Genomic DNA, 17,757 nt, shown 5'->3' on the forward strand with positions numbered 1-17,757 from the left:
GGGGAATCTACTCAAGATATGTTCTGGTACGATTCCTTGGCTAGTGTTGGTTAGTATCCTTGTAACCCTGGCCTCTCGGATATATAAGGGAGGACAGGGGCCCTCTCAAAACAAGATCTCCAGATCATTCTACACCAAAGAAATACAAACCGCCATACAGGACGTAGGGTATTACGCACCTTGCGGCCCGAACCTGTCTAAATCTTGTGTTCCTTGCACCTTCGAGTTCCTGATCTCGGCGTCTCCTCACCCAAAACTTACCACCTTGGGTATATCCCTCGGTGGGCAGCCGGTTAAACATCGACAGTTGGCGTGCCAGGTAGGGGAGCGCATCGAAGATCCACCGGTGAACTCGATAGCAGTAATCTTTAACCGGATCCATATAACGTGGATCCCCTCCAATCAAGCGGCGGCGACACACTTTGTCTGTTACGATCGGCCGGCTTATATCGGCGTGGGCACAAGGGGAGTAGAGGAAAAGGAGGAGCCGAACTCACGCCTGCACCTTCATCTGCCGATCTGCATCTTCCAAGTCTGCACCATGCTGGCGGCAGCCTCCGTCCTCATCGTCTTCGAGTTCACCATCAACAAGGAGCCGGGAGGCGGCGAACGCGCCGACGACCCGACAAGCCGCGCGGTGCCCGGGGATCGATATGCAACCAGGCGCCTGGGCATGCGCTCGCATGCAAGCCCATGCATGCGCTGCCAGAGGCGTGAGTGAACACATGCTAATGAGATGCTAGCAAGCTGCTGAGGCATGATGCACGAATAAGATCAGAATCTCTTCGCTCATCTACAAGCATGCATCGACTACTTGGCTCGACTTCAGCTCGCGCTGCAATGTCGACACGCTGCCGCTGACCTCGACTACTCAGCTCGACTTCACCTCATGCTGCAATGTTGATGCACCGCGACCGCCGATCTCGACGACCCGGCTCAACTTCGGCTTGTGCTGCAATATCCGCGCGCGGCAGCAATGAGTTCAACTACTTCGACTTCGTGAGGACGATCAGCAGCTCGCCGACGACCACATCAACTACTCGTCTCGACTTGAAAACTAGTCGGAATCGGTTCCGACTAGTCGAGCTTCATCAACAAATCATCGCAGCTTCATCAACGAGCTCCACGGCTTCGTCGACATTCATCCACGAATCAAGCTAAGTGATTTATACCTTTTCCAACTTGTTCTTCACAAGATCGGCTACCTTTTTGGGTACGCCTCTCGACGGATATGAAACCCTCGGGGGCTACACCATGATTGATTACTTGTCCGTGTACGTCTCTCGGTGGGCATGAAACCCTCCAGAGCTACACATCGCCGACTACTTATCCATGTACGACTCTCGATGGGCATGAAACCCTCCAGAGCTACACTTCGCCGACTATCTTGGCGCACTGCGCATCCTCTTTGTTGCATGATGACTACTTTCTGCGCGTGACTCCTCTTAACGGTCGCTAATCTACTCGGGTAGCACATGCCTTAATCCGTGAAACCTCGGCTCTTCTGTCACGCCTAACGCCTCTACGCGTACACGAGACAAAGATCTCATACACACTATGAGCAACGGCTAAAACAGGACCAGGTGCTTAAACGTAACAGGTCGACTGCTCGAGAGATTTAAATGGCCTAAAAAAGAGCTCGACACAGCAATTTTTACACCGAATAAATTTTGGTGTCTTCACATTATTACTGAGTACTACTCAGTATCTTCACATTATGCTACATAATGTGTGCATTGTCTTTTTTCAGGTCAAGCTTCGGCAACAACCCTCCAGGCAGCGCGGCGTGCCATCGCAGTTCCGCTAGTTCCCAGGCTCGGGGGCTGGGTGATGCGCACTACTCGACATGGCTCCTTTGGCTCTCCTGGCTCGTAAGCTCAGGGGCTGGACGCCGCAAAACTACTCGAAGATGATTCATATGAAGACTGAGAGTGCAGAAGAAACCCTAAGTCACTGCGCGGTTAAATAAACCAGCGGGAGGCTTAATTTCACTATGCAGAAGACGAAGAGTTTTTCTCGGGATTTCAGAGTAACACCAATGCCACGATTCTTGGATCCTTTTTCCCAAATTTGAGAGATTTGGATTCAAGGCTCGGGGGCTGCGGGATACGTGGCATCGACTACTTATTTTTCAGATTTATTTGAAAAGTAAGGAGGATTACACACTAATATTACCCTCAGCCTGACTCTCCGATTCAACCTAAGGCTCGGGGGCTACTCCATATAGAGTGCGATTTTTCAATCGCACACCATATTAAAAATATAATTCGAGGCATGAGCACCTTATAGCTTCGATGCAGCCAAGCAAGTACTCAAAGAAGGACTTCAAGATGAAGCTTCAGAAGAAGTCGAAGACTGCTTCGAAAGTACTCGATAAGCCTGCAGTACTCAGCTACGAAGAGCTCGAGGGCTTGTCAGACCCAGAGCCACGGGACTGGGTACATAACGTAGTTTAAAGAGGGCTAAGAGATTAAGTCCGTCTTATCTCTTATTCATCTTGTTTATCTCGTATTTATTCCGTTTAAATAGGAGATAAGGCTAACCGATACAGGGGGAATCTACTCGAGATATGTTCTGGTATGATTCCTTGGCTAGTGTTGGTTAGTATCCTTGTAACCCTGGCCTCTCGGATATATAAGGGAGGACAGGGACCCTCTCAAGATAAGATCTCCAGATCATTCTACACCAAAGGAATACAAACCGCCATACAGGACGTATGGTATTACGCACCTTGCGGCCTGAACCTGTCTAAATCTTGTGTTCATTGCACCTTCGAGTTCCTGATCTCGGCGTCTCCTCACCCAAAACTTACCACCTTGGGTATATCCCTCGGTGGGCAGCCGGTTAAACATCGACAGGGCGGTTGTCTTGTCTCGTCCCTGTGCGTCATGCTCCGTTGATAAGAGATCGTGGGGGCGTTGATAAGTACGGTACGGCTACCACGCCCCATCCCTAGTGCCTCGCCCAATCAGTCTGTCTTGACGGGGGCGCGCCGGCCGTATCATGATGACGTTACGTCCCGTCCGCTCACGAGGACGGATAGGTAGAATAGTGGCGCCCTGCTGCCATCGCAGAGGGGACTGTAACCCCCGTGGAGGGAGTGGTTGGTCGTGTACGACAAGTTAACCCCGAGGCTCATCCTTATCCCCACATCCAGTCTTGGGGCTCCCTAGTGAGCCGGCCTATCCTCCCGACTGTGCTGCTGGTTGGGGAGGCAGGCACGTGTCTGGCGAAGCCCAGTCAGTGTGTCCGGTCTGGGCCTAGGCCGCGTCTCCTATATATTATCGAAGACGCGGTTTAATTCTGCGTCTCTTATAAGCGTATCTCTTTTGACAGTTTCTTACATAGTGACTTTTTAATTTGAAATGGACAGAGCAGCAAATGAAGCTTTGATACTAGTACAAGACAACTTTTTGCGCGTATATATACATGAGTACATCTACGGCCGTCCAACATAGTTGTCAGTTGCCACTCGTTGATCATGGGAACACCACCAAGGATCTTACACCTTCTCCTCCTGATCCTTTGCGTCCTCTCCGCCCAAACAACGTGGTCGTCTTCTTCTTCCAGCGGCATCGATGCAGTCCTTGGCTGCCTCTCCACGGACATTCCACCTCGCCTCGTCCACAGCCCAGCCGACCAACTCCTACAATGCGCTCCTTTCTCCCCTCCATCCGGAACCTCCGCGCACAGCCCAGCGACCAACTCCTACAATGCGCTCCTTTCTCTCCTCCATCCGGAACCTCCGCGCTACGAGTTGTCGCTCTTTCTTGCCTTGTTTGTGTGATTGTTTGTGAAGCAAGTCTAATTTTTTTGCTTTGCAAATGTGCCTCAAAATAATTTATTCAAATACTAGACATCAAATGATAAATTTAAAATATTTTTGTTCAATCTTTTGTCAATCAAACAGAAGCCTAAAATTCATGGATGGTTTAAAACACTATCATATTGTTTATTTTTCTGTGAGCAATATAGAACAGCTTTTTTAGTGTTTGTTTCTGCAATGTGTTCTTGATGATTATATCTTGCTGCCATTAAATTTTGGTGATTTTTGGTGCCCAGGAAGCGTTCGTTTCTGAATTTTAAAATTGAACCAGTGTTTTCCCTTTTTACTCTCCCTGGGCCCACCTGTCAGCGGCGTCCTCCACTTCTTCTCCGCCATGGATGGCGCCTCCATGCTGGCGGCCACCCGTTGGCCACCGTGGTGAGGGGTACAAAAAAACTGCTTCTATCCCTCGCCCTAGCCCCTTTTCTTGACCCCGGCCGGCCCCCTTCCCCCAAACCATAGCCACTCTCTTTTCCTCCACTGCCACCTCCACCATTGCTCTCGGCCGAAGCTCATTACCGATTGGAGAGCCGCCGCTGCAGCTCACCTCCGACCATTTCCCCACCACGCGACTGCCTTCCTCCACTCGGCCAACCTTTCCAGCCATTCCAGCGCTACCCCCTCGCCTCCTCGCGCAATGCTGCCGCTGCCCGAGCTGCCCTCCACCGCGGCTCGCTGCCAGCCGCCTCCGGTCGACCATTCAGAGCTGAGGTACTGAATGGGTGCCTCTCGCCTTGGGGATGCTCTCCAGCTCCCTTCCCCACGCCGGAACCTCACTGCCAGCGAGGAAACGGTTGGTCAAACCACCGGCTGGCTGTAGTTGACTCCTTGTGGGTCCCTGACCTGGGGGTCCCACGTGTCAGCCTCTGCTGCCAGGTGGAGACGTGTAGATCTAGGGTTTCCCAAGGTTTTTAAATATTATTTTCATCGGCTGAGATCTTGTAGTGCTTGAAATATGTTGATTCTTGTTTAGTTGGATTCCTTGCACTGAGTTATACCTTGTAAAATGGTTGGATACCTTATTTCTATTACAGTAATTTAGTTATGCTTTATCTATGTTAAAGTGATTTAATTGCTTGTTAATTTCTCTAGTGATCTAAAAATACCAAACTTAATTTTGTTAGATCCCTTATTATATAATCTATCACTACAAGAAATCTGTTGATCTATGATGAATTTTCCGTGATGTTTTAAAAAAGTCACAATGACGCACCATATGTGACGATTCTCTGGTTTCCGTCATGGACTCGCAGTTATAGATAGCAAGCCCAAAAAATCGTGACGTTTTATCAATTTCATCACAGTCCGGCCCAGAACACTGTGACGTTTAAGCAAATTCGTCACGAATAACAACTAAAAGTAGTCATGTTCCATACGTGAAAATAGAATAATATGGAAAAAATAAAAAAAATTCACAACAACTGTCAATGTAAATCCATAAAAGCTAATAAGAGGGTTAAGGTAAGAGAGGAGTCGGCCCATAAATTGGACACTGAAATGTTTAGACAAAAAAAATCTGGATGCAGGAATGTTGAAGATAAAAAAAGAATCTGGACTTTGAAGACAAAATAATCTGGACGGAGAAATGTTCAAGAGAAAAAACCCGCGCGGCCATGGATTCGAACATCAGATGCACTCCCATTACACCAAGTATTTGTGTGTGGTAATTGATGGTAACAACTTTCATTTATATATGATCAGTTCGTATATGTTGTTGTGAAGTCACCAGCCGCCATCGCCAGGTCACCCGGCCGCGCCAAGCCACGTCATCCGGCCATGCCCTCGTTTGTGGCAATCTTTGTTATTTAGTTTTAGTTAACCGTCTGTCACAGTATTTATTAATGGGGCATTGTTATATGCATACACACCGGTCCATGCCGATCGGATGGCTCTGGCTCGGCCCACACCGGCACAGCGACAAGTGGCAGATCTAAAATGGGAAAAAGATGGTGCAAAAAAGCTCAGGCAGCGACAAGTGGCAGATCTAAAATGGAAAAAAGATGGTGCAAACAAAGCTCAGGCAGAAAATTGAACCCACGATTCTATTGCAACAGAAGCTCAGGTCCAGCCACTGCGCTAGTGCTGCGATCGGTGGTAACTGGAGCTAGGAAAGATTGTATAAAATAATCTGCGGATAAAATAAGAAAAAGTGCAGAACATCTGCCTCTGTTTGGAGTCGATCTGACCGCTAGACTGCGGACTTAGGCTGTGTTTGGTTACTATAGATTTATTATAAATCCCGTCACATTGGATATTTAATGTTAATTAGAAATATTAAATATAGATTAATGAGAAAATAAATTTCATAACCTGGTAAGCTTTTTTCGAGATGAATCATGTTTAATTTTTCTAATTGATACGTGATAGGACTTGTTATAAGCACTAAAATGATCCAAAAAAGTGTGGCAGGTCCAGCCACTGCGCTACTGCTGCGATTGGCGGTAACTCGAGTTACGAAAGATTGTATAAAATAATTTGCGGATAAAATAAGAAAAAGTGCAGAACAACTGCCTCTGTTTGGAGTCGATCTGACCGCTAGGTTGCGGACTTAGGCTGTGTTTGGTTACTGTAGATTTATTATAAACCCCGTCATATTGGATATTTAATGCTAATTAGAAGTATTAAATATAGGTTAATGAGAAAATAATTTCATAACCCGTAAGCTTTTTTCGAGATGAATCATGTTTAATTTTTTCTAATTGGTACGTGTTAGGGATAGATCTTCTGGGTACCGTAAGGAAGCTATCCGTGAGGAAAAAGAAGTCTGATTCCTACTAGGATTCCACTGTAATACTATTAGGACTCATACCTTGTAATCCTACTAGGACTCCTACCTTGTAATCCTACTAAGAATCTCGTCCCCTGGGATATATAAAGGAGGGCAGGGATACCTAGATAGGCAGAGAGAACCAACAGAGAACTAACAGAGAGCAGCCAACAGGCAACTCAACACTCAAGCGCAGGGCGCAATATACAACACCCCAAAACAGGACGTAGGGTATTATGCTACTCTAGTGGCCCGAACCTGTCTAAATTTGTGTCTTGTGTCCTTGCGTTCACCTTCAAATTCCAGATCCGGCGATCCCTCACCAAATAATCACCTATCTTAGGGTATCCTTAGGTAGGCCGACGGTAAAAACACCGACAGTTGGCGCCCACCGTGGGGCTCGAACCCACGACCACAAGGTTAAGAGCCTTGCGCTCTACCATGGGGCTGATCGTTGCGATCATTGGGCGAATTTGAAGGACCTCTTCATCAACATCAATCCACTCAAGGTGGCGGATTGGTACTTCGTACATATGCATCGGCGGATCGATTCATCGAGTTCGAGATCGGATCCTTCAGCGAACGGCTACATTGACCTCGACTACTCGGCTCGACTGCACCATGCGCTGCAACGTCAATGCACCGCGGCCGCCGACCTCGATGACCTGGTTCAACTTTAGCTTGTGCCGCAATGTCCGCACGCAGCAGCGACGAGTTCAACTACTTCGACTTCGCGAGGAGGCTTAGCGGCCCGCCAGCGACTACTTCGACTTCGCGAGAAGGCTCGGCAGCCCACCGGCGATCACTTCGACTTCGCGAGGATGATCGGCGGCCCGCCGACGACTACTTCGATTACTCATCTCGACTTGAAACTAGTCGAGGGCGAGCCTCACAGCAACAACTACATCAACTACTCATCTCGACTTGAAAACTAATCGGAATCGACTCCGACTAGTCGAGTTGCATCAACAAACCGTCGCACTCCATCAACGAGCTCCACGGCTTCATCGACATTCGTCCACGAATCAAGCTAAGTGACTTATACATTTTCCGACTTGTTCTTCACAAGATCGGCTACCTTTTTGGGTACGCCTCTTGACGGGCATGAAACCCTCAGGGGCTACACCATGATCGACTACTTATCTGTGTACATCTCTCGACGGGCATTGAAACCCTCCAGAGCTACACTTCACCGACTACTTATTCGTGTACATCTCTCGATGGGCATGAAACCCTCCAGAGCTACACTTCACCGACTACTTATCCGTGTACGACTCTCGATGGGCATTGAAACCCTCCAGAGCTACACTTTGTCGACTACCTTTTGCGCACTGCGCATCCTCTTTGTCGCATGACGACTAGTTTCTGCTCGTTATCTCCTCTTAACGGTCGCTAATCTACTCGAGTAGCAAATGCCTTAATCCGTGAAACCTCGAGTCTCCAGTCATGACCTAAGCGACCCTTCCTATATGAGCAAAGGCAAGAGACCTAAGCGACTTGTACATGCTATGGGCGAAGGCTAAACTGGGATCGGGTGAACATAAAGGGTGGACTACTTGGGAGATTTAAATGGCCTAAAAAAGAGCTCGACACAATAATTTTTACACTGAATAAATTTTGGTGTCTTCACATTATTACTGAGTACTACTCGGTATCTTCGTATTATGCTATATAATATATGCATTGTCTTTATTCAGATCAAGCTTCGGCAACAACCCTCCAGGCAGCACGGCGTGCCATCACAGTTCTACTAGTTCCCAGGCTCGGGGGCTGGGCGATGCACACTACTCGACATGGCTCCTTCGGCTCTCCAGGCTCGTAAGCTCAGGGGCTGGACACTGCAAAACTACTCGAAGACGACTCATATGAAGACTGAGAGTGCAGAAGGAACACTAAGTCACCGCACGGTTAAATAAACCAGCAGGAGGCTCAATTTCACTATGCAGAAGGCGAAGAGTTTTCTCAGGATTTCAGAGTAACACCAATGCCACGATTCTTGGATCCTTTTTCCGAACCTAAGGGTTTTGGATTCAAGGCTCGGGGGCTGCAGGATACGTATCATTGACTACTTATTTTTCGAATATATTCGAAGAGTAAGTAAGGAAGATTCAAGACTAATGTGACCCTCAGTCTGATTCTTCGATTCAACCTAAGGCTCGGGGGCTACTCCATATGGAGTGCGATTTTCCATCGCACCCCATACAAAAGAAGACTTGAAGCTATTCGGGGCATGAGCACCTCATAGCCTCGATGCAACCAAGGAAGTACTTGAAGAAGACCTTCAAGATGGAGTTTCAGAAGAAGCCGAAGACTACTTCAGAAGTAGTTGAAATGCCTGCAGTACTCGGCTATGAATAGCTCGGGGGCTTGTTACAGATAGATCCCTGTGTACCGCAAGGAAGCTACCCGTGAGGAAAAAGAAGTCTGATTCCTACTAGCATTCCACTGTAATCCTATTAGGACTCATACTTTGTAATCCTACTAGGAACCCCGTCCCCTAGGATATATAAAGGAGGGCAGGGATATCTAGATAGTCAGAGAGAACCAACAGAGAACCAACAGCGAGCAGCCAATAGGCAACTCAACACCTAAGCGCAAGGCGCAATATACAACACCCCAAAATAGGACGTAGGGTATTACGCTACTCTAGTGGCCCGAACCTGTCTAAATTTGTGTCTTGTGTCCTTGCGTTCACCTTCAAGTTTCAGATCCAGCGATCCCTCACCAAATAATCACCTATCTTAAGGTATCCCTAGGTAGGCCGACGGTAAAAATACCGACAGTACGTGATTCTAATTGGTACGTGACAGGACTTATTATAAGCACACTAAAATGATTCTATTTGGTACGTGACACAGGACTTATATGTTTAGTCTAATTGGTACGTGTGGCACATGGAATTGAACCTTGCACCTGCGGGTTAGAAGAGAATCCAGCTACCACCAGACCACCTACTCTTTTGCGCTAAGCTTTGTTATTTAACCTTACTCAAGAACTTCGAATCAGCGAACGATTTATATAGCTTATTTTCTTCCAACTAATTACAAAATAGATAATTATTTTTTGTATAATAATTCCTAATGTAAATTTCATATTTTCTAATACTAAGGTAAACACAAGGTTATGTCCAAATTTGAGCAGCATACGAGTTTGAAAATGTTCCGAGATATCAAAACTGAAATGTTTGAGTTGAAATATATGAAACTATATAAGAGATGTGTTCTATTTGTGAATAATGTATACTCCACTTTTCGTAAAATCTTATAAAATTTTTATGACAAGATTATACATTCGTAAAATGATTCTATGACAAGTTACAAAATTTCCAGATCAGACTTATATATTATTATCATTATTTCATAATAACATTGCAAGTAGAATTTTGAATTATGACTAGCGAACATTTAAAATTTTCATCAATTTTCAGGATATGAACTATATTAAAACAGAAATATTTAAAATATATTATTGTGGAACTTTTTAAATATTATTTGAGATACATATAGGTCAAATTGTAATTATTTTCAATAAACCTGCAGAAATTTATTTAAACTATTAAAAATAGTAAATGATTCAGAAAATTCATGGAACTTCTACATTACAACTTATATAATGTCTGTTACATGGAAAAAATGTATTTGTATATTAAAGTAATTTACTTTCAAATTACTTCACTATGGTACCTTACTTTCTAATTGAGAAATAAAAAAATAATTTTTTTGCACCACAACTTTCAATGTAAATCCACAAAAGCTAATACGAGGGTAAAGGTAAGTCTATGTCAAAATTTCAAGTGCATATGAGTAAGAAAAGATTTTAAGGTGTGTAAACTTTAAAGTTGGACTTAAGTTGTATCAAACAATGTGAGAGGTCTATCCATTTTATGAACAATATATACTTTAATTTTTGTAAAATCTTATGAAACTTTTATGTAAAGTTCATACATCCATAAAGTAATTTTATGACAATTTACAGAATTTCGTTGAAGTTTTAGTTATTATTATCATTATTTTATAACAAGATTGCAAGTAGGAGTTTGAATTATACGTAGCAAATATTTAAAATTTTCATCTATTTTCAGAATACGAGCTATAATATAATATATACTTAAAAATTGTTATCGCCATAATTTGACTGGGCCAAGGGATGGGCCGAAAGCAACATGGGCTGAAAGAAATCATCGTAATGGTCTGCCAATCGGCCTCTGTGCGAACGTGTCAAGGGCCAGGGTGGCCGTGTATCTAAGGATAGTTTAAAAATAGTAAGTTAAAGATTGTGTTGTAATCAGTTAGGGTTAGTTAGAAAAGATCAAGTCTCCGGACTATAAATATGTATCGTGAGATTCAATAAAGGAAGAATCAATCATTGACAACAAACTCTCGGCGCATCGCCACCCCTTCCTCAAGGGCTTTTTCCAGGTAATCTTCATGCTGCTCCGATCATGTTCCACATGGTCGGAGCAGTGTTGCTTTTATCTGTTTATCATTGTGTTTCTCGTACTGAAGCATTTTTGATGGCGAGCAACACTAGTTATCTTAAACGATTATGATGCTGCATTGGTTTTGAATAGTAAATCCATGTTTTGCTTGTTGCTCGTAATCGTTTAGCTGCTCTTGTACGCGATCTCGGGTGCAAGGGCAGCGCCTTGTTCTATTATCGCTTAGTAGATCTAATCTATTATGGTAGTTCTTTGTGTTACAAGGAACTGGTTTAATATCTGTATAATTAGGCCTTTCAAACGGGTTGAATGTTCCGGCTGCATGTTTGGTGCCTCATGGTAACCTGACGAGGGATTGTTCCGGGAATTGACTTGTTAAGTTGGTTTTTAGGCCTCTTTTCGGGTTAGCATGTTGTTATCTTTCATGTTTGTTAGGCTTAACCACGCATAGGATGTTCCGGTCATATAGTGAAAGCTCTTACCATCGCAGATTGGATTGGCTTGGCAATTACAGAACATGCTTTTATTCTCCTATCGGATTTATATTAAGTGTTCATACGTTTAGTAGATCCGATCTATTAAATGTAGCAACCGGCTTCTTTCAGCCAATTCTGAAAGGCACCTGAAGGTCCAATCTAGTACAATGATTCCATCAGCTTCTTTGGCTAATCTGGGGGTCGTTGTCAGAGCCAATCATGGCTCGGACTAATGTTTAATTTGGCTGTGTACGCAGGAAAATAGCTAACGAACGGTTTCTACACCTTCCTGATCAGGTATAGGTCAGGTGGCACGCCTAGCACTTCACCAAGCCAGGGCGTGTGCCGGACTTCTGGACCGTTGACCGAGGGACCGGGGCCCACCAGCAGTCCCGGAAGCCTCCCGGCTCCTCGTGTTGCCTGTCGCTGCTCGCCGGTGGGTTTTGATCGACAACACATTCTGGCACGCCCGGTGGGACCACATCAACTACTTCATCGACTTCACTGATTACATCGACTACTGTGTCGACTACATCGACTACTTCAGTGACTACTTCGACTACATCGACTGCAATCGGCTAGATCATCTTCTTTGGCTTCATCGACTTCCATTGTCAAGATGCCGAGCTTGAACCCGATTACTTATGAAGAGTTATCTGAAGAGCATAAGCAGAGGTATGATGAAATAAAAGCTGCTTTTGAGGCCAATCTCCTCAGCTCATTTGAGAGAACCCGTCACCACGGCATCAGGTGGAAGGGGTTTTCATCTGAAGGGGCACTCGACGAAGTGGATCTGTCTACCCCTACGGAAGAACGTACGCGGGCTCTCCGTCAAGAGGTCAATTACATGGTGGCTCACTCATTACATCAGTATTCTGAGAGTCTGGTGAACACTCTCGAGCGTGTCGCGGTGCGCGTGGTACAAGAAATTGTGAAATACCAGTACTCTCCAACAGGACCTGCTTTAGGGAGTCACAAAGGGGAATTGCCTTCTCAATCCAGACCACCAGTGCCGTATGCATTCGCAGCCCCAGAGCAACATAATTCTCCAGCTTATGTCATATACAAGGTGGGAGGTGACCCTGCTGATCACCAATTCTTCAGTGAACCACCCAAGGAGGTACCACATGGATATGTTTGTACGTATATACCAGATGGTGGTAACCCGGCGCAACCCACGCATAGAGCAACTGGAGGAACATCTGCAGTCGATGCCGACAAACAGGCATGGCTGGCTACCTACGTAACAGGGCCGAGCCATGAAGTTACGCACTCGGCCCCAGGAGTTCATACGGTGGATCAAATTAGTGCCATTTTGAGAGATCAATTTGGCATTCTCCCAAGAAGGTGAGCGATCGGCTACACCAAGCCGTATCCAAGTGACTACGACTTGATTCCTCTGCCGCCCAAGTATCGGCTACCTGAATTCACCAAATTCAGTGGAGCAGAAGGATCTATGTAAGCCATATCTAGCGCAATTGGGGATGATTTCGGTGGCGGATCCATTGCGAGTAAGGTTCTTCTCGCAGTCTCTCACAGGACCAGCTTTTGGATGGTACACGTCATTGGGCCCTGATTCTATCCGCACCTGGAAGCAGCTAGAAGAACAATTCCATGTAAAATATCGTTCAGAAGCTACAGAAGCTGGGATTGCTGATTTGGCACAGGTCCGCCAGAAGCAAGGAGAAACAGTGGCGGATTATATCCAGCGTTTCAGGAAAGTCAAGAATCGATGCTACTCGATTCAAATTTCAGAGAAGGAGGCAGTCAAATTAGCGACTTTGGGATTGGTAAAACCGACCAGAGATCTAGTTTTCCAGCTAGAGTTCAACTCTTTGGCTCATCTGGTGCAGAAAATGACAATATATGAGCAACGTCACCCAGAATTGTACCAAGACAAGTTCAAACGTCAAGTAATAATGGTTGACGCTGAAGATTCTGAAGACTCCGAGGATGACCCGGAGATTGCAGTTGTAGAGTGGGCACGGGGGGCAAAGCCTGTGCCCTGCAAGTGGGTGAAACAACAGGGCCCTCTAAAAGGCTTTGATTTTGATGTAAGTAAAGTCGAGCAGATATTCGACTTGCTTTTGAAGGAAAAGCAGCTGAAGTTCCCTGAAGGTTTCAAGATCCCAACAGCCCAGGAGCTCCAGGGGAGGTCATAATGTAAGTGGTATAACTCTTTCACCCATGGCACCAATGACTGCAAGGAGCTCCGACGACAGATACAATTGGCCATTGAACAAGGCCGATTAATTTTAGGACAGTATGCCATGAAGGTCAATACTCAACCGTTCCCAAATGTAAATATGGTGGAAGGGTACGACCGATCAACGCGTCGTCAGCTGGATTTCACGTTCGGTATCAACATGGCAGGGCATGCATCACGTCAGCATACGAGGCAAGAGGCCAATTCCCGCGATCGGCCCCAAAAAGAAGAAAGAGGCTACATCACCGAAGAACAGGTCAGGCATGTCAGAAATCAACGGCCAGTTTCTTCTCATCTCCTGAGGAAATACCAGTATCAGTATCAACAGCATCTCCAACACGAGACTGAAGAAGAAGAGTATGAGCGACGCACTGGGAAACTGAAAGGCCCTTGTTTGGTTTTGGTAATTGAGTGACAACTTAGGTGGACTAATAAGTGTTTATGTTGAGATACACAGGAGATTAGTCCACACAAAGATACTAGTATGAGCAACATGTGCCATGGAGGAGAAATGGCTAAGGGTTGATGCTATGCTCATATAGTGTGATCGAGGAGCTCATTGCATATGAGACATAACATGGAGTTATGTGACCAAAATGGAGAAGATCAAGACAAGGCTTGGCTTGATGGACCGGTTGCAATGGAGAAGGGCAAGTCAAGGCTTTGAAGCGAGGGACCGCGAGGCGGTGAAGCTTGGGCAAGATTTAGCGCCGATGGACCGAGGCAACGGTGAAGAGCGAGCAAGGTCAAGATCGATGGACCAAAGAGGTCATGTGATGATATGGAGTGGATCATATCATTCAAGAAAGATCAAGCCAAGTGTTGACTTATGAAGATGATCAAAAGGCTTGATGGAATTTGGTGCTTGTGTGGCATCAACATTTGGGAAAATGAAATGAAATACGCAAGGCAAGGGTATGACTTGTAGGGCATTTCATTTCACCGGTCAAAGGTTGTGTAGAGAAGTGCATGACCAGATTTAGGATAGATGGCCGTACTATCAAGAGGGGCAAACTTGTTTGCATATCGGTCATCTAGTGCCACTTGAGCGATCTAACATTGTGATGTTGCTAGGATCGAGTGGCGTGGTGAGATCAAGTGAAAATCCTTTGAAAATGATTGTGAAATGCTAACACATATGCACATGGTGTTGTTCACGTGGTGGTGTTGGTACATTTGCAAAGGAGAAAGAGTTGGAGTTGATGTTGATCAACTTTGGGAAGCAAGAAAGGTTTTTCGGTTTTCTTCGGAAATTAGGTTGTCTCTTGGAGTAGAATACTGCTTTGATCCATTGTGTTTTGGACCAAGTATTCAGTTGGGTTGTGTAGCCCTCTGAATTAGCTTTCCATAGAGTCCAAGATCACCTAATTTGGACATCGGAGCTAAGAGTTATGGCCATTTTACCGAGGTACATTTCTGCTGGAAATAGACCTGCGGACGGTCCGCCTATGGGGGGCGGACGGTCCGCTGTTATCCCGGATGAGCTCTAACAGAGCCGTTTTTAGCTCTGTTGGTGGTCCAAAATAAACTGCGGACCATCCGGTCCTTGGGGGCGGACGGTCCGCCTCCTACTGAAAATTCTGGGATAGAAACACTACAGTTTCTGTGTGTGCTCACTTTTTAAACTGCGGACAGTCCACCCATGGGGAGCGGACAGTCCACCGGTCACTTCCAGATTTAGTCAGAGACATTTGCAAATCGGTTGGTTCGAAGTTTTGAACCGCGGACAGTCCGCCCCAGGGGCACGGACAGTCCGCCCGGGGCTCTAACGGTCGACTCTGACACATAATAATTGCAGTTCTAGCCGTTGGTTTTGAATGGCGGACAGTCCGGTTTCTGTGAGGTGGACAGTCCGCGAAATCTCTATTTTCACGGGATTTGAGTGTAACGGGTAGTTTGGGGCCTCCCTCTATAAATAGAGAGTGTGGCCTGCCATTTGAGGGTGCTGAGCACCTTGGGGACTTGGTGTCCATGTGTGAGAGTGCTTAAGAGCCCTCTACTCACTCTAACTTGATAGTGATCATCCGATTGAGTGAGAGAGCGATTCTGGTGCGATTGCTTTGAGAGATTGCATTAAGTGGCACTAGGTGATCGTGTTGCAAGCCGGTGTGCTTGTTACTCTTGGAGGTTGCCACCTCCTAGACGGCTTGGTGGGAAGAGGCTCCGTTGAAGCCCGCAAGAAGATTGTGTGGTGCTCCGGAGAAGAGATTGTGAGGGGTATTGTGCTCACCCCGCGGGAGCCACGAAGAGCAACTCTAGTTGAGCGAGACGTGAAGAGCAACAAGTGGTTCATCCGGATCATGTGCTAGAGCTCGGTGTGAGCACTCCACGTGGGAGAGTGTGACTTGGGAGTCACCACTAGCAAGAGGATCGGCGGCAACCTTGGAGCTTGTCTCAACGGGGATTAGCTTGGTGGCAACCAAGTGAACCTCGGGATAAAAATCACCGTGTCAATCTTGTCTACTCTTCTCGGGGGTTTGCATTCTCCAAATCACAAGCCTTGTATTTACATTCATATATATCTTGTGCTTGTGTAGTTGCTCTCTAGTGTTTAGTTAGTTTGTGTAGCTTGCTAATCATCTTCTTGCTTGTGTAGCTAGAAGTAGAGATCATAGTGTAACTAGTTAGCTTGTGTAGTTTAATTAGTTGCTCTTGCTTAGATTGTGTAGCTAAGCAAGTTGAGCTCTTGAGTTTGTATTGTGTATCCTTATTCTTGAGCATCTAGTGAGCTTAGGTTTGGCTTTGTGCTTTTGCCCATTAGAATTGTTAGGAGAGCTCTTACTAGCTTGGCACTCCATTTGCTTTGTGTAGGATCTTTTTGGAAGTGCCTTAGAGTCATAGTTAGAGGGGTGAAGTCTTGGCTAAGCGAATAGTTTCAATTCCGCATAAGTTTCGGTTAGCTGGCGCAATTAGTTTTAGAAAGGACTATTCACCCCTCCTCTAGTCCGCCATCTCGATCCTACAGAAACGCCTCAGGAAGCGAGAGGATACATGAGATCATTGGCATTGCCCGTTCTTCAAATATTGTTGGGATTCCGGTATGAAAACACTACCTACCCTTGAGGATTGTCCAGAATGCAATTCTCAGAAGCAAGATATAATAAGCGCCTCGGTTTTTCAGCGTTTGGGACCAGGGCAACCTCACCATGAACAAAACAAGCTGACACATACAGCGGGAGATTCAGAAGGTGAGGAGGACAAGTATCACCGACCATACTGGTGTCCTGATGGGCTCAACCGGTCCCAGAAGCGGAGGGTACAGCGGCTGCGCAGCCTGGAAGAAGCCGAGGCCCAATACTTAGAGACATTAAGGAAGGCGTGGCCAGATTTGGCGGAAAAGGTTCACAACCCTCAAAAAGCAGAGAGTTCTTCCAAGAAGGTATGGCGACCCAAGAAGTCGAAAGCCGATGTGAAGACATCGGCTGATGCACACATGGTGTTCGTTCGTCCTGCAGAGTTTCATGCACCAAGACATGAGGAGGTGCCAGTGGCTCAACTTGACTTGGGGCCATGACCAGTCATTTTCGAGAAGCCCCGAGAAAAGAATTACAGGCACCTGAAGGCGTTATATCTCAAGGGGTATATAAACGGCCAGCCTGTCAGCAGGATGCTAGTCGATACAGGAGCAGCGGTTAATATAATGCCGTATTCAGTGCTGTGCAAGTTGGGGCATTCTGTTGGGGACTTGATCAAAACCAATATCACGCTAAGTGACTTCAACGGACAAACTTCAGAGGCACAAGGAGTCCTCAGCGTGGATTTGACGGTAGGAGGTAAAACCGTCCCTACGTCATTTTTTGTGGTCAACAGCAAGGGATCATACACCATTCTGCTTGGGAGAGATTGGATCCATGCCAATTGTTGTATCCCATCCACAATGCACCAGTGTCTGATTCAATGGGACGGAAATGAAGTAGAAGTGGTCCACGTGGATGACTCTGTTGAAGTTTCACATGCTGCCATGAGTGTCTGGGACACAGAGGACCAGGAACCGATCTCAGGGATCAGCTTGGAGGGCTGCGACCCCGTGGAAGCTACAAAAAA

General features: G+C 46.0%; 1 protein-coding gene across 1 annotated transcript in view; it reads left to right on the top strand.

Moving 5' to 3' along the window:
- The first annotated feature begins 541 nt into the window (after positions 1–541).
- The window catches only part of LOC112900496 (homeobox protein unc-4 homolog), a 36,330-nt gene continuing 19,114 nt past the window's right edge, over positions 542–17,757 (top strand). The window contains exon 1 of the mRNA XM_025969356.1: positions 542–685. Within this exon, the coding sequence (XP_025825141.1) occupies positions 542–685 (144 nt within the window). The remainder of the gene's footprint in view (positions 686–17,757) is intronic.

The sequence above is a fragment of the Panicum hallii genome, chromosome 7 (assembly GCF_002211085.1).
Source record: "Panicum hallii strain FIL2 chromosome 7, PHallii_v3.1, whole genome shotgun sequence".
Lineage (NCBI taxonomy): Eukaryota > Viridiplantae > Streptophyta > Magnoliopsida > Poales > Poaceae > Panicum > Panicum hallii.